Source organism: Chelonoidis abingdonii, chromosome 16 (assembly GCF_003597395.2).
Source record: "Chelonoidis abingdonii isolate Lonesome George chromosome 16, CheloAbing_2.0, whole genome shotgun sequence".
Classification (NCBI taxonomy): Eukaryota; Metazoa; Chordata; order Testudines; family Testudinidae; genus Chelonoidis; species Chelonoidis abingdonii.
This window is the reverse complement of record NC_133784.1, coordinates 9,283,225-9,310,565: the sequence shown is the minus strand read 5'-3', so window position 1 is coordinate 9,310,565 and position 27,341 is coordinate 9,283,225. Positions and strand designations below refer to the sequence as shown.

The following is a 27,341-nucleotide window of genomic DNA, read 5'->3' as shown; positions in this document are numbered from 1 at the left end:
CCCTTAAAATAAGCAGCACTGCTCTGTTGACTTCAGTGGAATTTTCCCCATTTGCACCAGGGCTGATTTTGGCTTCGTAACCTGACTAATTTAGGCCCTGATCCAAAAACCATTGAAGTCAATGGAATCTTTCCATTAACTTCAGTGCAATTTAGATTGAGTTCTAGAGTATTAGTTCATATGCTACTATTTTTAGGGTGAGTTTCGGGCTGAAGAGAAGACTGTATTTTCAGTAGGGTCAATTTCTCTTTCTTACTGTGCATACAGCCAACAAATTAAGACATACTCCTGGCTTTCCAGTAAACTGACAAGCATCAGAAGACAGGACAGCCTGTTTTTGGCTAGAGTAAAGGAATATTCAGAGATCCTTTCTTCCTCTTTATTAAAAATCCAAACACACAAGGAAGCGTTTGCCCTTTTGCAACTCCATTTGCCACCTTCTCTTTCCAAACACGTTTGCAAAATTGGCACGGAATTGTCCTAGAACATTTTCAAAGCTCAACAATCCCACCAAAAAAAGACTTTAAATTCCCAGAAATGACTGCCACCTCCAGTACAACGCTGACATTGTTGCTTGCGAGTTATTCATGCTGCCGTGGTTCTTCCAGCATTCCCTATAGCGAGTACAGGAAGTACCACAAACAATGGAAAAAAACATTAACATGGAGCCCAGTGCTGGAATTTCAGTCACTAGCAATTTCATTTTGCTGGTGATCACTGTATTCTGCTGAAACGCTTGATGGACATTTCACTCATTTTGGTATGATAGGAATGCGTTTGACTGTCTTCTGCTTTTCAGACAGAGGCTGGCTGGGACAGATTCAGTGAAAGTTGGTGACAACGAAAAGTAGCAGGCAAAACTGGCACACAAAGGGTTACAAGCTCTCCTCTGGAGTAGAGCTAAATGGGCCAGGGCAGCCCCCAAATACACAGTGTCTCTGTGACTTAGTTCCCCCATCGCACCAGAGGCAGCAGGAGCCAAGCTGTGTGACAGCTCTGCGGCTCAGTGGTTTTGGCTGGCTTGGCCAAGAGCAGAGCTGAGGAGTCCCACTGCAAGGCACTGCACTAGTTAGTCTCCCCCACCAGCCCCCTGTGCCCAACTCCCTCCCTGCCAGAGGCAAAGGTGAGTGGCCAGTGGCAGTGATATGTGGCTTTCCACCCCCTGAGCTGTCTGTCATTTTCTAGGCACCACCATTTTGAGAGGCAGGTGCTCTGTGAGAGGCACCCAGGAGATTTCTGAGTGCTGCTACTCCTCTGGGAAGTGGGGGCTCGTCAAGCAAAGGAATCTCAGAGCCAGGTAAAGACCTGCCTGTCCCTGACTCCAAGCCGAGAAGGCCTGGGCTACCCCAAGGCACTGTCCCAGGCCAAGCCAAAGGTGTTTGGGGTGAATCCTGCTCCTGACAAAGCCACTGCCAGGGGGCATCGCTGAGTTCAGTGGGAGCAGGCCAGAGCCCTGGATGATTTGATATCACTGGGATGCAAGGAGGATAAAGATGGTATCACGGACAGTTCCAAACACAGAAGGTTCCAGTAAATCAAAGGAATAAATCTACAGCGGCATCAGGAAAGCAGGGATGTGTGACGTGCAGCCGGAGTTCTCTCATATTTGCTCTGGATCCTCAGGATCCATGGTGGCCTCATGGCATCTGGTTTGGAAGGGCCTACATCATAGTCCATTACATGACATTTCCCGAGGTTGAGGCCAAGGGTTCCTTACAAGGAGCTGGTGGGTAGGGATCATCCATCCTCATACGTTCTTCTCCCCATCCATCTGTTCCTTGGTCGGAGAGGACCTGTTATCCTGGCTGTTCTCTGGGCCAGGTTTGGCCGGGGGGGTAGGGCTGCTGCTGGCGGATGGCAGGAGGTTGGCGGACTGCAGCACGGCCTCTGAGTGTTCCCGCGCTTTCATGCGCAGTGCTGCCACGCTGGCTGTGCGGTTGCTTTGGCAGCCATAGGTGGGGAGGAAGGAGAGGCCCATGGGGTCTGGAACGCAGCAAGAGCACAGAGGGCTCCCTGGGGGAGGAAAGAGACACGCCACTGTCAGCTTTAGATAATGTGGTGTCACAACCAGCGCTGAATCCCCAGCTGGCATAACCCCCACAGTATCATTGCCTTCAAAAGAGGCTCCCTTATTCACAGCAGCTGTGGATCTGGACCTTCACTGGGTCTAAGGCTACAATCAGCTTCATGATAACTTGGAGCTGGTAGGAAAATGTATTTTCCATTCCTGAAAAATGTCTAGCTTTTGAAAAAAATATTTGTGACCATTTGGGATGAAAACCCAGCATTTAGAAAATCATGTTTCAGTTTGACCATTTTTTGATCTTTTTTTTTTTAAAATGTATGTAAAATAAATTACATTTTGAAACAGAAAGAGGTTGTAAAATGAAAAGTCAAAGCTTTTCTTTCCAGAAACATCAAAATGTTTCCCCCCCACCCCTCCGGATTCTTTTTCTAAACAAAATTTCATGGAAAGTGAGACAATGTCATGAAAATTTTAATCAAAATGTCATTTCCCATTGAAAAACCGCCGTGACAAAAAAAATTCAACCAGCTAGAGCTGATGACATGGTTCGGGGCTGATTCCCAGCTAGTGTAAACCTCAAAATGCCATTGGTAGCAAGAGGGGTTCCCTAATCCACACTAGCTCGGAATCTGGCCCTTCTTAGCTCTGAAGCTAAAAGTCTCCATGAACAATAAGGTGAATCCAAGTTGGGATCCAAGCTTTCTCCAAAACTGGAGAGAACAGATGCTTACATCTCAGGTATTATTTTGGCCTCTTTAGAGGGTCTGATCCTTGCAAAAGTTGAGTGCACTCAATTGCTGTCAGTGGGCGTTGTGGATGCTCAGGTCCTTGCAGGATCAGGACCCATAAGAGCTAGAATCTGCTGCCCTGACACTGATTAGTACCTTGCTTCCCAAGTTGCCCAGGGCAACTTGTAAAGTAAGTTATTAATCAATGTGACTGAAGGCACCAGAATCTGGCCCATAGATAGAAGCTGGTCATGATGTTCAGAGTCATATGTGGTCTTCTTCCACAAATTCAGCCCCAAGGTGCAATTTGATGATGCTGAATTCATTTCCCCATGCTTCATAAGGGAGATCATCCCCAATACTGAAATCCTTAATACTGAGATCCCCAAAATGAAGTTCTGAGCCCTACAGACATCTTTGAACTTTAACCCTGGATATTTATGTGCTAATGGGTAGTTGCCTCAGAAAAAAAACAACAACAACAACCCACCCAGAAACAGGAATCAGATAAAAGTGTAAAAGCACCCGGGCCCAAATGATGCCAGAGGCCTGTGCAAATCACCATCATTTCAATTTTGTGCTGTATTCATCTTCAAACAAAGAGCCAGGAGATGCCTGGGAAATCCCCCTCTCTGTGTTTCATGAGCACTGCCCATGGTCCTCCACGCAAGACATTATTGCCAGTTATGAGAAGTGTCAGAGGGACATATTGAACATGTTGCTTTGATCAGGCCTGATCAGGGCAATTGCGCTGAAAGCATTACAGTCAGCGTTTCAGGCCAGAAGGGGCCATTAGATCAGCTGTCTGACTGCCTGTATATCACAGGCCATTTACATTTCACCCTGTTATGCCTGTAGTGAGCCCAGTATCTTGTGTTTCACATTAAGAGCTGTGCTCTAAACTAGCTAAATTGGTGGGAAATGTCCATGACTGGGATCAACGGCAGGAAACTGCAGATTGTGTGAGTGGGTTCATTAACCCCTTTGATCCTGGATCTATTTTTCTTTTCAGGAATGAGGGGGGAAATTAGCTGGAGGGGGTCAGAAATTCCTGGGCCCTGGGGGAAGTGCAGATGCCAGAGCACTGGAGTAAGGGTGGAGTTGAAAACACAGGCAATAAGCAGAGAAAGAAAACATAGGAAAGGAAAGAGGCAAGCAGGGCTGTGGGGAAGGTATTGACTGATTAAACCTGAGTGCAGTAACACTCGCCTATTAGCCTCGTTAGTCAATTACTGTGTCAATTACATCTATCTGTGTTGTAAGGATCATTTTGCTTCATTGCACCTGCCATCCCATAGGGCATTGCAAACTTTGCCATCTCTAGCAAGAAACCACTTGTTCCACCAGCTGATCTGCAGTCTTGTGAAATGCAGATGTTCTGCTATGCCACCCAGCATTTCAGGCCAGAGAAGAATCCCACATCGACATGAAGGTGCAGGGGGAGTTAGGGAGATGCAATGGAAGGGAGCCACTCCTACTCTTCTAAAAAGTGCTATGGGATCATTGATGAACTCAAGTGGTGAGGATCTTGGCTCATCAAAAGGCAACACAGAACCCCCAGCTATAACATACAGCAACAAGCACAACTGACTGAATAGTTAGCACTACCTCCTGTGTTGTCCTTGACAAGGTCCCCCATCCAATTCTGATCCCACTTGTTCACATTTAGCGTAGGAGAGACAACAAGACACCAGATAGGGAAGTAAGTTTCTCTTGAAATACAAGGTGACTTGTTCCATACTAAAAACTTGGCTCTTTTGTACCTAGATGGGCACCATGTTTACCTTAACAGGCTGTACCCACCAATTGAAGGAAGCCCTCGTGACCAGGTGTTCCTGGGACAACATCTCTGGGGCAGAGGACGTGACTCCTGAGGGGAGCGGAGGTCTGGGGAAGTGGTCTGAGGTTGCATACCTGGCTTTAGGGCCGCGCCTGGAGTTCCACTAGCTGGTTGGGCTAGAGCTGCCCTCCCACAGCAGGACTGAGGGCCAAGGCAGGAGATAAAACAATAGGGAGAGTCTGGAGCATGGCTTCCTCCTCCCCACCCCAGTGCTAAAACCAGAAGGGAGAGCCCCCTCCTCTCCTGGCCTGGGGTGCCCCCACTCCTTGGCTGGAGTGATGAGAACTCCCCCTTCTTGTTCAATTGACTTTAACCCCGGGGCTCTGGGTGGTTCCCAGCCAGGCTCCCGGAGAGAGCCGGACAGCAGGTATGATAGGAAATGTAGTCCCTGCCATCGGCCATATTTATAATTCTAGATTCTTGTAAGGCCTGCTGGGAAATAGGACAGGGAACTTTGGAAGGAAGTAGGTTGCGGTGATGGACTCACCTGATGGCTACGTGCCAGGAGTCCCATTACCTCAGTGCTGCTGTGTTTTACTTTGGGAGGATTTGGGGGCAGATGAAGGCCAGTGGGGCCAGGGAGACATTTATTTACTGGCCTGGGATAAACTAAATGAAAGCCCCTCTCCCCTTTGTCTCCAGCAGGGCAATGTGTTTCTGCCTTTTCTACGTTCCAGATGGTCCCGCCTTTTCTGTCTGCCTGCCCCATGCTGCCACTTCACCCCTCAATGTCCTGGCAAGTGTGTGCTAAATAACCCATAGCAAGTGCTGTCTAACTCCCTCCCCTTGTACCACTGAGGAAGCCAGAATCCCACCATGGGGTGGGTGGGGTGGAATCCCCGTTAATGCCTCCTTGGGTCGTGTCTGAAAGGCTTGGGGAGTTCAGGGACAATATGAGGGCAGTGCCATGGCCCTTCCCCCTCTGCAGCAGTCGCTGAGCTACAGTTTCAACCACGCACTCCCCATGGGGAACTTCACAGCCAGAATTCCTCCAAGGGACTCTAGCAGACCCACAGCTCCTGTGCGCCCCCTTCAGTACTCAGGGCAGAATCCTACCCTCAGCCAATCCCAGCAGACAATGGCACGGCAGACCACAACTGATGCAATGAAATGTCTGCGTCTGATCTTTCCAAGCCAAGGACTTGCATTAATTTCAGCAGTTAATATCCAAGTTAAATGGCTCATGACAGAGTGATTGATTTTATAACCTACATGAAGCAGGTATTCTTTCTATTACAGAGCTAATCTCAGTGCCACTGGGTCGACATGAATTTAGACAGTTGTTTGTTTTCTGGACATTAGCAAAACTTCCCAGTGACAGTTATTGGACATTAGTTATATGTAGGAAGGCTTCTTGAGAAAACGCTTTCTGAAAAGTCAGGAGGAAGTGTGGAGAGTTTATTAATATAACTGAGCTGTCTTTTTAACCCCTGCAATTCTCCTAGACAAAGAGCTTACAATCGGTGAAGTAACATTTCTGTTGTGCCTTACTTCCAAATTAATCCCACTGTGCTTACAAGCATTACTAAGGGCTAGTCTACACTAGAAGCGCAACAGCAGAGCAGCTTCACCAATGCAGCTGCGCTGCTATAGTGCATCTGGTGAAGACGTTGTATGCCGTCCGGAGAGCTCTCCTGTCAGCATGATAAAACCACCTCCAGGAGAGGTGATGGCATGTCAGTAGGAGCAGTCCACACCTGTGCTGGGGTCAGAGTAATTTATGTCGGGGGGGGGGGGGAGGCTTATTTGCACTCCTGAGTGACATGTTATACCAGCATAACTGGCAGTGTGTACGAGCCCTAACCCATTGCACAAACCCCAGATCCTAAACCTTCCAAACTTTGGCATTCACAATCCAAACCTGCAGATGTTGCTGTCTCTAGTGGGCTGAACATCTCTACCTTGAGAGTGTTTGATATCGGATCCTAAATTTGGTAGAGACAAGGTGGGTGGTCACAAAGTGATCATGCTATATCTGATCTCTCAGTTCTCGTCCTCAAAGGAAACCTGCACAACACCTCTAGAAGATGAGCCAGGGAGCTTAAATGCATAACTTCACTAGACACTAAAATCATGGACTGAATAGAAACACTGGATTTATGGATCATTACGATAATCTATAACCCACTAACCCCCTCTGCCCCCAGCTTTTTTTTTTCTCCTCCCCCTCCCTGTGACTGGAGAGGTGTTAACTAGCCACTTCACCTTGAATAGTCCCTTGAAATATGTGTTAATTACTTATGCTAAACAATCTGTTCCAACTTGTATTTAGCTGGGACACCCTGAGTACATTTTCCAGACCTGAAGAAGAGCTCTGTCTTAAGCTTAAAGGTTTTGTCTCTTCACCAACAGACGTTGGTCCAATAAAAGATATTACAACAGCCAGCTTGTCTCTCTAATATCCTGGGACTAACATGGCTACAGCAACACAGCATACTGAATTTTGTGGCTTTCCAATTTAAGTAACAAGGTGAAGTTTTGAGCACACGTAAAAGGGGATTTATAACAAAATCTGCATAGTATATAACATGAACTATAATTTTTTTCTACCCACAAACACTTATCCCTATTGAAATGCAGCCACCTCTGTAGTGAAATGCAGCAACAGTTTAACAGCACAGAGCTGCATATCATGACGGTTTAGGAAAGGAAGCAGCACTATGATGTTATACAATAAAAAAAAAACATGATTAGGTTTTTCCAGGCCTTTAAGAAATTTTGTTGCTTTTTCTCACTTATGGAAAAGAAACAGATAGGGAAAGAAAATATCCAAAAATTAGATCTCAAAATGAGATCCGATCCAAAGCTCAGCAGGGACTATCACTCATTTGTTTATATGTACTGCACCTAGCAAAATGGAACTCAACCCAGGTGTGGCCACTGCCAGCAGATTCTACCACAATATCAATGCCAATATTCAGCAGCTCTTTTAAAAATCCAGATAGTAATGCTGTGTTATTTCTGTCACTATCAGTATTTCCCACTGGCTATCAAGTGCCGTAACATTGTGATTTAGGGTATGTCTACACTACAAAGTTAAGTGGACACAATGCAGCTTACGTCAACCTAACCAAGTAAGTGAATGCATGACAGTGTTCCTTCTGCTGCTGTAACTTGCTTGCTCTGCCAACTTAGTAAACTCACCTCGACAAGAGGCATAAGGCTTAGGTCGATATAGTTCAGGTGACATAGTATCTATACAGACACTAAGTATAGACACTGCATTACTTGCATTGTCTGTTGGCTATCAGGGTGGCTGACAGCCAGAGTGGTAGGTTCTCTGTATTGAAATTGAGGTGGGAGGGGTGTTCCAGCTCTGAGCCCAGCAGTGCTGACAGTTGCAGTCTTGCTGCCTGGTACTGAAAATGCAGGCTGGGGCCTCGCTGCAGAGCTCCCAACTGGAGCCCTGCTGCTGCCCAGACTCTCAGCTCCCCCCTCCACAGGGAGTTCCTTCCCATGGGGAGTTGAGAACCTAGGCGGCAGGTAGGGTCAAGCTGGGAGCTCCATCCCATGGGGACCAGGGAGCTGAGATCACGGGCTGTAGCCAAGTTGGGAGCTCTCAGCCCCCCATGCTGCCCCTCTGAAGTCGATGCAAGCGTTCTTGGTGAGGATGTGCACCACCAACTGCAGGACAGCAGTGTGGACACACACAAAAATGCATTAATTACTGCAGTAGCTGAATTGTGTAATGAATTGGGAACACAGGTCATCTTAATCATGTAGTGTAGACATGGCCTCAGTCACAGAGCACCTGACACTGCCTCCATTGGAATCAATAGCAAAGCTCCCACTGACTTCCGTGGCAGCAGGATTAGGTTACGAACTGAGAGAGGGAAAGGTCCTGCTTTTTCATCAAGTTCAGCACCCCACTCAGCTAGTTCATTTTTTGCAACCTTTTTGTGAGAATAGTCAACCTCCCGACATGGCCACTCAAAGTCCTTTGGAAGGGAAGGAAGTGGGCCCAGGTAACACAAAAGTGAGGCTAGCATTAATTTGGCCAGCTGTATGGGAGGAGAGGAGAGGTAGAAATTTGTATCTCCCTTTCTGAGGCCACCCTGGCTGAGTTCAGATGAGTGTGAATAGACTCAATCGAATAAGAATAATTTTTGCTCTATGGTTAGCAAGGGATAAAATATTTATCAGTTTTCAATATCAATCTAGGTTCTTTGCTTAATAAGTAGATCTGCTATTACCCAGTGGCTTTCTGCAGTCGAATGCAGTTGAGCTACCCCCGGTGAACACATGGATACCCCCATCAATAATTCATCCATGAACTGCTTGCCTAATTTTCTTTGCCACTAATATGCCTGTATGACAGTGGGTCAAATTTCATTGTCAGTTGTCCTGTATAAATCCAGAATAACTCAATTTAAACTAGTGTCATTGTTCCGGGGTCATGCCGGTGTAAATGAAAGCAGGAACTGGCCCTTCATTACAATACACAAGTCATGTGAAGGCAGACTTGATTCTAACCTCACCTGTTTAAATGGGCAGTAAGTGCAATGGAGTCAGTGGAGCTATATCGGCATAAAGCAGCATAAATGACTTTAGAATCGGTTCTCATGCCTTCTATATGCTTGTCAGGGGCCTATGGTGGAAAAGCGCATTGACTTCACTGGTATATGCATCCACTTATGCCAGGGAAGAACTTGGCCTATTTCCTCATTGCAATAGTGCATGCAACGCTACTGGAAAATAAACAGTTGTTCTTAATTATTGAGGGTACATCTACACAGCAATTAAACAGCCATAGCTGGCCCGGATCTGGGTTCAGGTTATGGGGCTGTAAAATTGCTGTGTGTAAATGTTTGGGTTCCAGGACCCTGTGAGGAGGGGAGTGTCGCAGAGCCAGGGCTGCAGCCCAAGCCTGAACATCTACACAGCAATTTTTAGTCCCACAGCCTAACACCTGTGAGCCTGAGTCAGCTAATCTGGGCCAGCCACGGCCATGCCATGGATTTTTTATTCCAGTGTAGTTGTACCCTTAGTGCCTGATCTACCCTCCCCTGAAATCTGTGAGAGTTCGTCCATTGACTTCAAAGGGAGTTGGGTCAGGCTGCTCAAGTACAGCATGTGAACTGCTTTATTTCAAGAACTCTCTGCCTCCTGTATACTAAATTAAAATACACAATTAGGTTTCCATTAAGTTACAGCAAATTCTGCTGAATTGATCGAAGCCTCCTTGCATTCCTATATGACATCATGCTTTAAAGGCTCAGCCTGAACATAAATATTTAATGTAATAAATACAGTCTGAAATATTTGATCCACTTGGCAGTTTAATTGATCTACTACAGAGACTGACAGGAAAAATTAAATTAATTCTGTCTTGTCTCTGCCAACAGCACATTTTAATTGTAAAGGTACTTGAACTACAATTTGGGTTACACACAGAACCCTTTTGCCTATGCTGTGTTGTTTTAATGTTCAGAGTCAGCCTAGGATAATGGAAGTGGAGCGGGGCATATATTGATTTAGGAATATTCAAAAATATGTACCAGGTATATATGATTTTAGCTCAACAGTTTCAGAAATTCAATAGATCATCTTCTTGAAAGCCACAAACTGATTCTCCTCCTCTCACAAACTCTGTGTGTGCAGTGAACATCTTAGCTGGAGCTTGAAATTGTAGGAAATGGAGTATCTAACTACCTTCTGTGTCTCTGAAATCCTCATTTAATATTCTGGGCCACTACATGCTGTTTAATTTACAGTAAAGGGGTGTGTGGGGGAGGCGGGGGGTAGGGTTTAAATGTTTTTTCTTGATAATATTCAGCTGGTTTTTTTTTCAACTTGTTTGTACCCACATGAACCCCACACGGTAAAATTGCCTTTACCAGGGATGTATGGCCAGCCAATACCCAGAATACAGACTTTAAATTGCTATTGAGATTTGATTCAAAGGGGGCCTAGCCCAGCGTTCCATGACTATTACAAACAGCCAATGTACCTAGCTGCACTCAGGACTGATCAGTGGGAGGGTAAAAGTGGTCTTTTGGTAACTTTGTAGCTCCTGGCCCTCGGTGTAACTTAGAGCAGCTTCATGCCTGCTATAAGTTCACTTTCCCACATTTGCCCCAGTGTAGGTGAATGTCACCCACATCTCTTTTCCTCCAGAAACATCCTCTGCATTGGAGACTGGGAAAGTGTGGCGCAGCACAGGCTATTCTGGATCTAATAGTCTAATGCCACCACAATTTCAGATCTGCCAGGTCTGCCACTGGAGCCGCACAAAACAGGCAAAACAGGGCTGAGGTGGTGGCCCGGTTATTTCAAGGTGAGCTTTGACTGGCCTACAATACAGCTTTGGGCCCAGGATATTTCACGTTACATGAATTGTACTCACATGTTTTATATTAAAGGGTAGCTCATTTTTCCATTATTCCTGTTATTAGGGCAGTATGCTAAGCATTGCCCACACAATCTCGGCTCCAAGAAGTCCGTGTCCAGCCTCTATGTGCTGTTAGTGCAATTCCAAAAATAATTTAGGAACCTGTGGCCAGATTCTGCCTTTGGCTGCATGGGCAGGGAAGCCCACAAGGGCAGGACATATGTATCTGAGAGCAACAATAATCCTTAGAAACAACCAGAATTTAGCACCTCCCCCACCACCTTTTCCCTAAGCATCTTCACGTCCTCTCCAAACAGGTCCAATCCTTCGCCTTGTGGACATGGGACACTCAGTGTGAGGTCGGAGTGAACACCTGCACCAGTAAGGATCGGTCTCACAACCAAGGCTTGACAGGATTCAATCCTCCCACCATCACTGTCATTCCCCATGAGGAAAGCCATGGCACAAAGGGCCTGATCCTTCTTCACACTGAAATCAACAGCAAAACTCCCATCTATCTCATTCTATCTTAGCTACTTATCTGGCCACCATTGCCATGGTATTGGAGCACCTAACACTCTCTAATGTATTTATCCTTGCAACATCCCTGTGAGGTAGGGCAGTGCTAGCATATCCCCTGTACAGAGGGAGCTGAGGCACTGAGAGACCAAATGATGTGTCCAAGAGCTCCCAAAGGGAATCCGTTGTAGATCAGAGAACTGAGCCCAGGTCGGCACTCTGACAACTGTACCAGCCCTTCCCTCATAAGGCAGCAGCGCTTTTACCTCTCTGCACGAGATAAGCCAGGATTTGAACCTGTGCACAAAGCAGCAGTGTTTCCACCTTATCAAATCACTGCATTGGGTTAGCAGAAGGAGATGCAGACACATTAAATGAGTTGCCCAAGGTCCCACACCGAGGAAAGCACTTAAGCATGTAATTCAGTGCTTTCCTGAAGCAGGGTCCAAATTACTGGACATTACACAATTAATCCTCCATAATGCTCCCAAGTGCAAGCATGGCAGCAAACAAACCATGAAAGACTCTAATCAATGTTCCTTTGGAATATCCGCTTTGGTATATAACGTGCAATGCTGCTTCTCTATCCATGGCGTGGGGCTGCTACAAAAACAGAGTGAGCTATCACTTGCACAGAAAGGAGCTGGGAGTGAATTATGAAAGTAATTCCCTGACAAATGTAATTATTTTTCTCCACATACGCTGCACTATGTATCGCAGGTTCTCAGGAAGTTTCAGCTGAATACAACGGACACGCTTTTGGCCTCAGCCGCAAGAATAGCAGAGCACTTCCGTTAAAAACGGAGATTCTTGTTTACACGCATTAATAACCTCTTCTCCATTAATGAATTGCATTCATACTGTCATCCATTAAGGAGGTGCTCTGAGGTCTCTCCATTTAGAACACTAGCTTCTCCTGATGACTATTGTTATGCAGCCCATAAATAAAGCTAGTATTTCCCCTTCATATTTGATGCTCTGCAATTAAGTCAGCTAAATGGGCTGCACAGGCCTGGTTTACGGTAAGTGATTTATCTTGGAACATAGGGGACACATAGGAATTGCCATAGTGGACCAGTGCAGTGGTCCAACTAGTCCAATTTCTGATAGTGCTCAGCCCCTGATGCTTTGGTGGATTAAAACAAGCTATTTCCAATTCCCAGGAACTTAGTGGATGACTAGTATCCTGAAACATGAGGCTTCATATCCCTCATAAAGGCTGGTCCCATTTATGAATGCAATGGTGATTCTTCAACTGATAAACCGTATCATCTTGTTAATAGATTTATCAATTCCAAGGCCAGAAGGGACCATCGTGATCATCTAGTCTGACCCTCTGTCTAACACAGGCTAGAGAACTGCCTCTCAATAATTCCTAGAACAGATCTTTTAGAAAAACATCCAGGCTTGATTTAAAGATTGGCAGAAATGGAGAATCCACCACGATCCTTGGTCAAGTGTTCCAATAGTTAATTACTCTCATCTTTAAAAATGTAAACCTTATTTCCAGTCTGCATTTGTCTAGCTTCAACTTCCAGCCATTGGAGTGTGCTAGATCTTTCTCTGCTAGATTGACAAGCCCACTGTCAAATGTTTGTTCTCAAATATATAGCTCTTATGGTGGCTTGATGATGACTGTCTCAATACAGTATTTGATGGGATAAACACCTAGGAGGGAGAGGAATTGTCCCAGAAGATAGAAAGGGTTAACTGTATACAATTAATATGGGGAGAATATAGGCTGAAAATCAAGAAAACTTCCTGATGGCAAAATGCACTACTCTGTGGAATAGTCTATGTTCTGCATCATGATTCTCTGATGTTATAGTACCAATGCCCTGTTTCCTTCCTGGATGGCCTTAGAGTGGGAATATTCCCTTTGGAACAGATCTGAAATCCTGAACCAGAAGAGGTCTGGAGGCATGGGGCTCTTTTCCAGAGAGAGCAGGGTTGACTTTGCTTTGCTCTACAGCAACATTTCCTAGTCTGTCGGAAGTAGCACTAGCTGTGCTCAGGCCAGAGTTGCAAAGCTGTACCAAGTGAGTGGTGATCTCTGAGGATGAAGCATATCTTGCATGCCTGTGCCCAAGAGGATAGTCCTAAATCTCTTGTCTCAACTGGGTTACCTTCTCCTGGGAAGGGCCCATTCTGCCTTGGTTTGTATCACAAGGTGTCAGATCCAGATGGCATTTGTGGGTGGCTTTGAAGAACTTGGGCCAGGTGATCCAAAACCAAGAGGAGAAAATGTTTTGGTTTCTTTACATAAACTGCCCCTAGTTGTAGAACTTTCAGGTGGTGGAATGAAAATGAGCCTTGGGAGGGTAGACTAATGGTTAACTAGGCAAATCATCATCATTTATTATTAGCAGCATTAATTTTTAATTGCCTTCCTCTAAAACATCCATTGAATATTGTCCACTGATAGCGCCTCTTGCTGAACTAGATGGCGTAGCGGTCCAATACAGTCCAGCAAATCCTTTTTCTCATTAGGAACTGTAAAATAACCTAAACTTTCCAGTAATGTTTGGTTCACCAGGCATGCACCACTCATCTGTGAGTCACTGCTTGCCAGGCAGTCTGCTTTCACTGTCTTATCAAGGAACACATTAGCAGGGGCTGTTCTCCCAATCATGGGCATGCACAGCCCTTGCTGTCATTCACAGGACCCACCACAGATGGACCCAGAGACACCAGTAACATTGTTCTGGGGACATTCATGCTGGGTGATGTATAGCTGTGGAAAAGGCATCTTGATTCTGGGGGGCCTGTTTTACCTCCACAGGATATAAATACTTCTGCTGACTCAAAAGCTGTCACTCATGGCCAGCATGACAGAGATCCTAAGAGTTTTAGGTCACCTGACTCCCGCACTTTGCAAAAATGCTTGAGATCTTCCCTGAAAAGTTAGTCTCCTTAATTCTCCCCTTTCCTCTCCTCCCCATTCCTCAAAGAAAAAATGGAAGGCCTGATTCTGCCATTGTTACTCACATAGACTAGCATCTTATACCCCTCATTGATGTTGACGGGACTAGTTGCAAGATAAAGTCCTACTCAGTGTGAATAACTGTGGCAGAATCCAGCCCTGATTCCTCTTGCAAAGTGATTCTAAAAGCAGTTTCTAGCCATGTAGACCACTTCAATCGTCTGCAAAGATAAAAATGTAATATCTACCCAGGGGATTGAATATCTACAAAGAAATATCTACCCAGGGGTTGGATTTTCCCCTACTTCCCCACTGTCCTGTGTTACAAATTAACTCTCAAATCAATGTAAGTTACTCATAGTTTGTGGGGCACAGGAAGAGAGGGAAAAACCAAGCCTCTGGCTGGTTGAATTCCAGAAGATGTAAAAATGATTTACAGACTTTCTAAAACACTATGTCTCTCCTCTTTCCATACTTCCCCTCCGAACTGACATCTGCGGTTTGGTTCTGCGTTCACACTGATGTAAATCAGGAGTAATTTCCACTAGTGAAAAGCTAGCGTAACTGAGATCAGGATAAGGCTCATGGCTATTTTGCCCAGTAGTTCTAACCCAGTACAGTTTGACCATGAAACTAATTTACCAGCTGAGGACTCAATCCTGCAAATATTGAGCTTCTGTTGATGTAAATAGGAGGTTTATCAATTATGCAGCTGAAATCTGCAGTGTGGTCAGAAACCAGTATTTTATCCAACATAGCTAAGTCCTAATAATGAGGATGTCCACCTAAAAACTGGTGATATGATGTGGTCCAAGATTTGCAAACATATGTCCTGACTCAAGAAACAATTTAAAGTTTGAACGATGTTTAAACTGCAAGGGACCATTATGATCTTCTAGTCTGACCTCCTGAATAACAGAAGCTAGACAATCTCATCCAGTAAACACAGGCTTGTGTCCCACTGAGCTCAATGGGTCTTGAGCACATGCCTAAAGCTAAGCATGTGCTCAAGCGTTTTCCTGACTCAGGGCTCTAGTGAGCTGGGAAAGTGTAAGCTAATTTGCTCCACACAAAAAATCCAGAGTCAATAAAAATTCAGCTTGGCTTCCACACTGCAGATCATGTCCTGAAAGGCCAGTGGACTGGAGTTTGTTTGGGATCACATAGCACAAGCAACGGGAAGAAGTTTGTTAAATTGGCCCCAAACCTTTTGTTACTCAAGTCCTTCCTGCCTGTTCATACATGCCTGCTTTGAGATTTGCTTTATGACTAATCCTACCAGGTAAGTCTGTCTGCCTTTCATCACATCCATTGTCTTTTTAATGCACCCCTCATCACAGCATTTAGATGCCCTGCACACCCGTTAAGAAAGGCTGAGATGGATGCACACACTGAACCGCCACCCTGTGCATAATATTCTTAATCCTGTTGCTTTATCTCCAGGGCCACTTCTGCAGTCACTGATCTTTGAGTAGTCCTTGTGGCACCTTAGAGACTAACAAATTTATTTGGGTTTAAGCTTTTGTGGGCTAAAACTCACTTTTAGCCCACAAAAGCTTATGCCCAAATAAATTTGTTAGTCTAAGGTGCCACAAGAACTCCTCATTGTTTTTGCTGATACAAACTCACACGGCTACCCCTCTGAAACCTGATCTTTTCAGGAGGCCTTTGCACAGAAGCAGGTGGCAAAACTTGCTCATCTTATCTCCAGTAATATGATGTGCCATAGCAGATGCTGACCAACCCCACTCTCTAGGAGTCTCTTCTTACTCTTTGCCAACTGACACTCCCATGGAGATGACAGTAGATATCTTAGTCAGGGAGAGAGCTGAGTTCTTCTCTGAGATACACCTTTGTTGTGTATCACTTCCACATGCTCCCCCAGCTGCACAGCCTCTTCCCACACCGTGTGGATTGCAGTCAGTGCTGCAGAGAAAGGGGAACACACTGGAGGTGGAAAGGAGCAGTGTCGGGGAAAGGTGACGATGTTTTGCATATGATCACCATGAAGGGGACGCTACAATTATTTTCCAAGGGCTAGAAATCAACCCTACCACATCAAACAACAACCACCAACCCCCATACACATACAATAAAATACAGTGCTCCCCAAAAGGTAACTGTACAAAAATGTATCCTATGCTCAAAGCAGCATCTCAGGTCACTAGTTCATCTCTGTGACTGGCAATGTCGTGACATACCAGGCAGAACAGACCCTTCCTAGCCCCTCACCCCACCCCGCCCTCCCTACAGACAGATATGCAAATCCACCCTGGATTTCTTAAGTAATACCATTCTGCAGTGATCCAGGGCTCCTAGCCATGCTTACGACTTTCCCCTGTGCACAGCAGTAAATATTAGTCATGCATCTGAACCATTTTACATCTGAGTTTGGGAGCAAACTTCTCCAAAGTTTGTGCGGGAAGGGAATGCTCAGGTACCTAGCTTTAGTTCTGATCTGTCTCAATTCAAAGCACATATTTGGAGCCAAGTTCAGGGAACCAGTCCCCAGCCTGAGTAGCTGACTGTATATTGTGTGCCTCCGCAGGAAACTAGGGAAAAGGAATCCTCCTGCCTGGAGGCTCTGGGTCTGCTCCAGGGAGGCTGTTACAGCCCAAGGGATGAAGTCAACCTCCACAGCCCCAACCTGCCACTGCTGCCTAGGATTTGTGCAGAAGATCTGTGCAGCATCAGATCATCTAACTTTTTGTCCTCCTGCCCAGTTCCTGAGAACTGCCATGCCAACAGCCTCTCTGGAGCTGGGGTCTGGTCCAGGGCACACCCTGTGCAACTCCTCCCAGATCCAGTCCCTGGCCTTTTGTCCGCCAGAACTACACCGGCTTCATGACTAGTGTGGATTCTGCAGCTGTAGAAACAATGGTTGGATTTGTCTCAGAATGCCAGGCTCAGCATCAGCAAACATTAACCTGCTTTAAAATTCACCAAGGTACATTTATTGAAATGATAACACTTTCTATCAGCCCAAGTGGCACGAACACAAATCAAGAGAATATTCTGAAGGGGACAAGGTTCAGTTTTTACTCCCAGGAGATGCACTTAAACTCTGGGTAACTTTCCTTATTGTGTAAATGTATTAAATGTATTTAATACATAGATGCATGTGGCACAGAAATGTACCACTTTGCGCTTGGCAGTATTATGGGACTTCGTGTTTTTTAAATCTATAAATTGAATTTATCCTGGTTACACCCATAGCCTTATAAATTGCTAGGCAAAGAACAGCTAATGGATCAGCTGGTAATTTATTTTTAAAAGATGCACACTGCGGTATTTTGGCAACACTGAGGGGTGTGGGTACGGAGTGTTCCCATCTTAATGCATGGGCATGAAGTAATGGGAAATTACCTTTGTATATCCTCACACACTGACACTCAAGCAAAGTAATTCTTTAGAGAGGTCCTGCCAGGCAGAAAGATAAAGATTGGGCTTTACACAGAGATCTGCTGCAAAGGCAACTGCACACAGAGAACGGGTGGGGCACTCAGTAATAGTGCCAAGTAATGTATAATGCAAAAGGACATGTATAACTAATTTATTAGTATAAATCTGAATCTAAAAAAAAGGCATGCAAAGTACATCTTAAAGGGCCAACTCCTGTTTGCCTTACTCCTATGAGTAAACCCACTGACTGCAATAGGACTAGCTGCTAGAGTAAAGAGAGCAGGCTTTGACTCAAAATCATGCAAAATATTCAGTTAAGGACCCAATACTGCACCTGTTTCTCCCCTTCAAAGTCAGAGAGGTTAATCGCATGAGTGCAGAGAGGCAGGATTTGGCTTTTCATGAGAGCAGGCCCTTTAACCTGAAAAATCCACTTTTGTCCTTCACTCCACATTTAAACAAAGAGACTCTTTACCTTTCAGAGAAGCAACGTGTGATAAAGCTTGAGCATAGGTGGCTGTGTTGAGAAGAGTCCCAGGTAGACATGAGGGGAAGAAAGGCCCAGTGGGGCCAACTGATCGGCTCAGGCTGATAGAGAAGAGAAAATAACTTAGAAAAAACAGAATTGTTTGATTCAAGACATCAGTGAGTGTGTGTGTGTGTGTGTACATCTAGAGAGAGAAATTATTAATGCATTCATTCCCCTTACCTCTGCTGAATCTCTAGGCTTTCCTTCTTGTTCCTAGTTTGATCAACTGGAGAGGGGGAATTTAAATTTCTCACTGGGGGTGCCACCTCAGTCATTGTTTCTTTAGAGCTTTCCTGGTCTGATGCACCTCGTTCTGTCTTCCTCCATTTAGCCCTTCGATTTTGGAACCATACCTAAAAGAGGAGAGAAATCAATGATGAATGCCCTGTTTAACCAGACATGAAGCAATAAAGCTGCTTGTGAATTACTATTTCAGTAGAGACAGTTGTCTGAAGCTTGCCTAAAACTTCTCCTTTTCTCTTGTGGAACAATCAAGTGTGTCCTCACAGGATTTTTGCTAAGCCCTTACAAACACAGTTACTTCTGTCTCTGAAAACCAAACTGTGTTTAAAAACACTCAATAGGAATATTTTTAATAACAATTTTCTTCAATAGCAAGGCCCAAATCCAACACAGTGCCCCTACTGACCAACACCCATCAGCAGGTGCTTAACTTGAATTCCCATTGACGTCTTTGGGACTTAAGCATGTGACTACAATTAAGCGCATGCCAAAGTGTGGGATAGATGCACATAAGGACTTGTCTAAGTACTTAGATGATTTCAGACCTAAATCTTTACTAAGTTTCAGTTAGGATTAAAGAAGTCAGTCATGAAAAGGTCCATGAGAGCTCATTTTCTCCATCCAGTTTCTAGTGGTGGGATGTTGCCTACAGTATATTCTCTGGCATTGTTGCCTACAGTAAATGTTTCAAGGGATGGTAGATTATCACTGCAGAAGATTATTCCAATCTAACAGATCTCACTGTCTGAAACTTTTTCCTGACATTCAGCCTGAACATTAATGTTCTTAATTTCATTCCATTCTTCCTAGTTCTCCTCCTCCCATCCCCATATCATTCTTCTCCCCCTTGGTGTTTACATCCTTCAAATAGTTAGGCAGGTTGAAAATGCTGAAAACCCTCCTTGAGCCATGGGGCAGGAAATGCCCCTTAAGATGACAGAATGGCCAGCATTGTTGTTATAATTATTTTTCTCCTACAACTTCATTTTTATTTAGCTGGCTTTTAATTGCATGTATCAGCAAACCTTGAATAATGATTTTATCTATATTCTAAATTTAGGGCAGTTAAATGCAAAGCAAAATGCAGACACTTTCTTGCGTCTTAATTGAATGAAGGTCACAGCTATAACAACATTTAATTGAGCTATTTTTCATTATCATATTTTAATGACTTTGCACTGACAGTTGCCTGCTTCTGAGGAAAGAGCATGATGAAGTCGTTTATTTCCCTATTTAGTTATTGTTTGACAACATCATCTTCGATTAAGACTCCGCTTTATAGCACATTAATCATATTTGAATGAGCAAGGGGTATAAATGTAAACATATCTCCCATCCTCTGTGTTTCTGCAAGTCCCTGCATGAAAGCAGACTAAACAAATGCTTGCATCTATTGTCTGTTTGCATAATAGCCAACAACAAGGCTAAACACCAGTACTCAGCAATCTAATTGTCACCACCCCTATCTCACCCTTGCACCTTCCAGAGAGAAGTTATGATCTTCCACTTCTGAATGCTCAATAATTGTCCCATTTATCTCAATTTGCAGTTCAGTCTTTAGGCACCAATAGCCAAAATGGCATAATTTAAACAAAAAAGCAAAAAAAGGCAGCACCTACAATGCACTGGCAAAAGGAGATTTTCATTTCCAAATAATAATCAGTTTAATTTGCCTGTATATGACCAATGATTCATGTTCAGATTTAATAATCAGGATCGCATAATCTGATTATAGGAGAAATAATTTGTTTACAATCCCCTATTTACTGCGGTGAATTCCATTATCGCTCTTCAGCCATTGGGTTTTAAGAGATACTAACATGACCCTAGGGAACAAAAGGCAAGCTATTATATTTCCTACAATTAGATCTTTGCATAGTCTTAACCCGGAGCACCTACATTGGTGGGAAAAACAGCATGCAGAAAAGCTCCATAAATAAAATGAATACATAATTGTGCTCAAAGAATGGCTTGAAAACCAGCGGTGGATGCTTGCAAAGCTATATGCATCCATCTCATGCGACTGCAGCTCTCAGCAGAGTTTGAAAACACTTAAATAAAGTTAATCTATGGATCCTGGGAATTTTTTTAAGAAGTGGTGTTTGTGGGCCGTGCTAATTATGGGATCAAATTAAAGGTGTTTAAATAGCATTGCAAGCTTTTTAAATCCACCTAAATGCAGCGTTTTGAAAGTAGTGGAAGGGGAGGAAAGTTAAAGTGATGCAGAAGGGTTTCTATTCTGGCAATTGGACTCCTGCAATTGACTAGCCCCTTTGCTTGATAGTGGTCATAGCTGCTTTGGAGAATCACGTCTCAGCTCTTTTTTTTTTTATTTTATTTTTTCCAAAGCAAGGAAATGGATGTGCATTGATGTAATTTAGTACCTTAGAGACGCGGACAAATTAGTGTAGAACATTATCACTAGTTAATTATGAATGACCGATTAATCAACCTAATCTAATATTCCACATTATGTTGATGTTATTAAAGTGCATCATGAAAATGACAGATCGTCTTCATTTGCTTTCTTTGGCCAAATGTGCACTCTGCAATCATGATGTCAAAAGGGAAAAAAAAAAGTTTGCCAGTTTTAATATCAGAGTTAAATAATTCACCAGAATGTTTACCTGCACCCTGGCTTCTGTGAGGTTGATTTTCATGGCCAGCTCTTCTCTAGTGAACACATCGGGGTAGTGGGTTTGAGCAAAAACTGCTTCCAGTGCCTCCAGCTGATTAAAGGACGAGATGAAATATCTATCAAGAGGAGGGATTTGGGTTTGCAGTCTGTCTGAGTTGCTGGGGTTTATCTCTGGATGCTGTGTTCCCCACAGCACAGCAGCAGGGCAGACTGAGCCAGGGCGGTCAGGCTGTACCTTGCGGACTGTAGGCAGCAGGCTCTGGCTCAGCTGGATCCGAGGGGCTTTCTGCGCTCTGCGAGGAGGGGCAGGGGTGAGCCTGCAGGGACAGGGAAGGGAAGAGGGCGCCCGTACCTGCTGCAGGGTGAACGTGGTTCTGTTTCTTCGTTGTTTCCTGCGTAAGAAGCCATCGTCAAAGTCTCCCGTGGAGTGGCCTCCGAAGGGGGCAGAACCTATGGGGGCAAGGACAGGGCAGTGCCTGAGGAATGCGTGGGGCTCTGCGTAGGTTACTGCTGGGAACCCGGCACTGTCTGCGCCCCGCAGCGCGCGGTTCCTCCTAACCAGGTTCTCCCCTGTGGTCCGGACTCGCATCTCGGTGCGGTGTAAATCCGGAGTCACTCCACTGAGATAACCCCGGATTCACACCAGTCTGGCTGAGATCTCCAGCGGGCCCTATGTCCGCTTTGCCTGTCCAATCCCAATAATACAATAACATGTACCAGACTATAAATATCCACTAAACCTCTCCATTTACCCAGCGCCAGGTGTCTGACTGCAAGGCGCAGAGGTGCTGGAAGCGGACACTCTGCTCTGAACTTCTGTTCCTGAGCGTGTGAGGGACGTGGTGTAATCAATCCATTTCACAGCAGGACTCTCCGCTGAAGTCAAGGGGCGCTGCTACCGAAACCGAGATGGCAGCCCACGAGCCAGGGTGACCACTTTGGGAATAGCCAGAAGGAACAGAGGCTGCCTGCTTTCAGGCACTCAACTCCTTACATCTTGTTTTGCGGTTTATGTCCCCTTTTTGGATGGGTGGATGGATGGAAGAAAAAGAAAGAAAGAAAGAAACCTATATTGAAGCGGTTTGGACGCAGAGCGGGACAGAACAGATGGTTATTGTTGTTCTGTAACTTGGGGCAGGCAGCTATTTAGGGTATTTACAAATACATATTAAATCTGAACTCTATCAGCGCATCAGTTTCATTATGATTAAATTAATCTCTCTCATTTTCAACTGCATATTATTTACCTGAAAGTCTCCAGTCTGACATATAAATGTGTATTCATTTCCTGATCAACCACAATGGGTATGATCTATAGTGTAAATAGAAGTAACCACTTATAACGTGAATCTGAAATAACAAGTGAACTTTTCACCCGACGGACTGCATTCATTCCCTGCGATAATTTATGCTGGCGATTCAGTGGCGTGTGTTTCTAAAAGATCGGCGAAACAGTTGCATGCGTGCATAGCAGCTAACTCGTAAATATTCACATTCTGTCCATTCACAATTATAAAAAGAATAAAACAAGAGCCTGTTCCATACATTATGGATGATTGAATTGCCGATGTACCTTTTAAAACAAACCAGATATTTTAAAAATTAGAATAGTATTTGAAAAGTCCCAGATCAGTGCATTTCTATGTTTGTTAAACAATACAACTTATTTTATTTGAATGTTTAGAAACAGTCACCCGCAAGCATTCAAAGTCACCCTAGAGCTAATGCTCTGCTTGCTAACCTCTACCCCCGAAAGCCGAATGATGTGTTGAACACAGGAGTTTATGGTTGTACAGCTCCTAGCACAATGGTCCTGTTCCATTATCTAGGCTCCTAGGCGCTACCGTATTAGAAATAAATTATAATAATAGGAATCCCAGCAGTCTACAGAAACTCTGAAGAGCGAGAAAATGCACCCTTTACTGGCTGTGCGATACTGATCTTAGACAGACGTTGCATTAGGGCAATATGTATGACTGTAAAATCAACTCCTGTCCATTCTTGTACAAGGATTTTCTAACGGAAGCAGTGGCGGCCCTTTCATGTTTTAGCTCAAACCCGGATGTTACACTGAGGAAATGCCCCTTTTGTTGAGGGCTGGCGGTAGGGAGACAAACAGTCTAGATTTGAAATAATACAGTCGCCCTCACTTTAAGTATAATCTTTTCTGTTTTTATGGCCCACGAAGTCAGTACTATTTAAATCCGGTTTTGATACTTCTTTTCCTTTCTCTTCAGTAACAACAAAGGAGCAATCAAGAGTTATTTGATCTGATGGCCTCTTTCCTGCTATTTTATGCATATTTTACACACGATATTGTTCTGAATGGTACTTGTTCAGAATTCACTAAACAAATTATTTAAAAATAATACGACTAATTAGTTGAAAGGCATGTTGGTATTATATGGGCTACATGTAAAGAGCCGCATGTTGAATACCTGTATCTGGCATGTCTTTAGGGTTCTGTTTTATATGTCATCTGGCACGTGTAAATTGATAAGGAGTTGTTATAACGTGCGATAAGGAGGTGTTTTCATCTATCCTGGGCGCGCATTTTGCATGTGTATTAATTTTGGAAATAAGAACGAACTTATAAACTAATCTTTAGATACTTATAGAAAGTGAATTTTGACCCTGGGGAATGCTCTGAAAGAGGATCTAATTAAAAAAAATTCATAGATTAATAACCGGGGGTACCGTGTCAGTTTCTCTACTGCACATACAGACCGAATCTGCACGTCAGCAAATCAAGACGCGTATTGTGTGGAAAGTTTCTCAGTCCGCATGCACAGTGACTAATAATTTAGTACCTCAGCCAGTTTCCTAAGCAGAGATACTAAGCAGAGAAAAGTGAGTCATTCACTAATCGATTGTCATTTAAAACAAAAACACAAAAATAGTTATGACACTTTTGCGTATGTGTGCGGGGGGGTTACTAGAGGAGCACTTTGAGGTTTAAAAAAAGAGTTTAACTTAAATTGCCATAGTATTTCCCCCAAGTTGTTGTTTGTTTTTAAATCACATCCTGGGAAAACTCACGAAGAAAGAATTTATTTTTGAGGCTGTTCCGTAGGAGAGGTGCTGACAGCCTGAACTCCAGCCCATATGCCAAGCTTCTGCTTCTTCGTATAAAGGGAAAACAACTTTCAGCAGCTAAAGTGTTATTTTCAGGAAGGGCATTGACAAGATCGGCTTCAGGCTGATCTCTGAACACATCACGGTCGCTCTCTGAATGTGTCATTTTTTAAAAAGTCACAGCGTGTCTGTTTTTGAGCAATAAACTACATGAACAAATTGTCTGGCATGCAATGGGAGTTTTGGGGAAGCCCTGCATAAAACACTTGGCTAGCGCTGCTCCGGTTTAATAGGTGGAATATAGGGGGTGCGTCTACAAAACTGGGCACATCGAGGCTCATGATTCATCAAAACTCGGGTGAAGAGATGGGATATTTTCTGTCTGCGGAAATCCCTGATCCTCGGTGTTTTCAGGCTAGTTCTGTAAGTGGCTGAAAGGCGGGGAAATCCCCTGTGCTGGGTGGAAATGTGGCAGCTGAGTAGGAACCTGGTTATTTAATCATCGGGAGCATTTGCGAAGGACAATGGGAGAGTCAGCCCCACACGGGTTTTCCTCTCCTGAAATGAACTTTACATGAGTTGAATCTGGTTTTATTCCTAGCCTCTAAGCAGGCAAGAGGCGCCCCTTCAGCCTCGGCCCCGGCGACAGGGCAGAGCTGAGATCGGGGTTACAGAGGAATCTCAATTGCTGCAAATAACCTTAATACAAAAATAAGCCCTTTTAAAGTCCTCTCCCTTCTAGCCGCTCCGCGGCACGTTTGTAAAATAGCATTAAAGATTTATGCGGCCCCTTTGGCTACTAGGGGGGGAGGAGTCCTGAAAGTGTCGCGATTACAGCCGTGAAACCAACATCTGTGCTGGGAGGGGAGGAAAGCATTTCCTCCGTAGCCTGGGGCTGATCTGTGGGCTCTCTAGCCACAGAGGGGAGGCAGGTGGCAAAATGTCATGGGGAGGAAGGGGGGAGCACAACAAAAACAAGGCACTTCCAACATAAATCAAATAAAAAAAATATATCCCCCCCCCATCCCTGCCTCCATCCAGAGGCTGGAGGAAACACCAAGGGGTGCTGTTCTATTTCCTCTTCGGGTAACGCTGCGCTTTTCTGCTGGTTCCCGGTGGAAGGGGAAATCAAGGAAGAAACGGCAAAATCTGCAAGGTTCACCAGGGTGCACTGCCCAGACCCCGCCCCGCCCAAAGGGAAACGCCGGTACTTACACGAATTTGTGCCACAACACTCACCCTCTAACTGCGGGGGACAGTGGAAGTAAAACATTGCCAGGAGCGGGGCAAAGGACGGCGGCTGTCCAGAGCTGCGAAACAAACACCAAAGAGTCATTCTGCTGATCTGAATAATACGGATTTTTTTTTTCAAAAATCAGCCAACCTGCCCCCCTCCCCCTCCACACAAAACAACTACAAACCTCAGCGACGAGATTTCATCAGGCGGCTAATAATTATTAATGAACAGACAATAAACTGAGCGCTCCTGTAGAAACTTGGTGAGTCCTCACCCCATCTCAACAGGATCAGAAAATAATCGCCTCCTATACTGTATTCAGTGATCTTAAAAGAAGAAGAGTTCATTGCTGGTGGACAGCATTCAGAACCAACAAAAGTTTCTAAATACACTTTCTCTCTCTCTCTCCACAGATAAAACACGCACACAAAGGAGAACTACCTAGAGACACCAATGGACTGATTGTTTAAAAAAGAAGTTATTTTCCAATCTAAACTATTCTAACCCAAGTAAATAGCAGTAAAACCTTTCATTACTCTACAGGCTGTCTTCATTTCAAATGATCCGATCCACTGGCAGCTGCGTTCAGTTTGGGCACCAGTTTCCTTTTAAGCAAAATAACTCTTACAATGTACATAGCGTGACATCCCAAATCCGGAAGGTAAATAATAAGAAAAAAAATTCCATACCTAAAACAGAGATAAAAATCAGCAGTAAAATTGGGGGTGTTTTTTAATTGGAATAAGATGCTGTGAGTTGTTGGCTGCAGAGACAGAAGGGCTCTGCGGAGTTCTGGAAGTGGCCAGATGTCTTTATATCTGTCTACAGCATGCTCTGCCTCTCAGCACTTGCCTTTATAATCTCACGCATAATTGGCCTTAATCTGATTATTTCCAGCGCTGTCTACAGTGAGTAACTTGGATAGGTCTATTGGGCCCTACAAATGGCCCACGTGGTGTGTGGAGGAGGAAAAAAAAAGCGTCATTTCTCAGCAAACATCAGGAATGTGAACAAAAAATCCCATTATTTTATATGCATTACGCTTTCACAGAGCTCCCCAGACCCTCTGTTCATCCCCTTTGGGCTGCCCCCTTATTGATAGGAGTGGTGGGGGACCGTCAGTACTTGTGCATGGCACGATCACACGGATCTTCCCCTGGATGCAGAGTCTGACAAAGCGCTTGTTAATTGCCCGCTGATGGGTTTTTTGGGGCTCCGCTTTGCACACGTCTTGTCTTTCCAAGCGACCGTACCAAAGCAAAGTTTGATTTTGTTCACAGCGAGGGGTCCCTGGATTTATGCTCGCTTCCCGTCTGCGGCGGGACCCTTTGCAATTACTTTTAAAATGCATCCGAGACGTAGGCTCAGCGGAGAGAGATAGCCCTTCCCTCAGCCCGGGTGAAAATTAGACTTTAAAGTACCCAGATGAAATTTTCAAGTCAGGGACGCGGGATTGGATCAAATCACATAAACTGCAAAAAAAAGCAAGTATAATGGCGCATAATTGGTTCTGTAATAGCATTACACAAGGATAATGGCATGTTATGGCCCCCTGCACTATTAAGTGCTTCCCTGGCGTAAAGCCTTTATGATATTAAAGGGGGAATATAATGATATTTTGGTTATTAAATGCGCGTAATTAATTTATGCACCACTGAAAATAAAGTTGGTATTATGACCCACTCAAGATGCATCAGAAGATGCAAGTCAGACAACTGTTGATAAGTTCTGGTGTCTATGTTTCGTCTAGACTACTGATTTTATTTTGGAACAATTGCTTCTTGGGCAGACTACACAGATTTAATATTTTATAAACACTGTAATGTTCTGTGCAGGAACAGTAGTAAAGG

The 27,341-nt window shown here is 44.4% G+C and overlaps 1 protein-coding gene across 1 annotated transcript; it reads right to left on the bottom strand.

Annotated features, from left to right (window-relative positions):
* Positions 1–1,747: 1,747 nt before the first annotated feature.
* On the bottom strand, positions 1,748–25,527 carry DRGX (dorsal root ganglia homeobox). Its single transcript, XM_032766658.1, has 6 exons — positions 25,494–25,527; positions 21,532–21,629; positions 21,169–21,270; positions 18,479–18,651; positions 18,245–18,357; positions 1,748–2,013 (listed from the first exon to the last, which is right to left on the bottom strand). Exons 1-6 carry the CDS (start codon positions 25,525–25,527, stop codon positions 1,748–1,750), a joined length of 786 nt encoding a protein of 261 aa, XP_032622549.1.
* Between the last annotated feature and the right edge of the window lie 1,814 nt (positions 25,528–27,341).

Coding starts and splice junctions, on each gene's coding strand:
- DRGX (XM_032766658.1), bottom strand. CDS start 25,527: ATGTTTTACTTCCACTGTCCCCCGCAGTTAGAGG. Junction 21,630..25,493: donor CTGTCCCCCGCAGTTAGAGG/GTGAGTGTTGTG, acceptor TTGCCCCCATAG/GTTCTGCCCCCTTCGGAGGC. Junction 21,271..21,531: donor CCACGTTCACCCTGCAGCAG/GTACGGGCGCCC, acceptor TCCTTTAATCAG/CTGGAGGCACTGGAAGCAGT.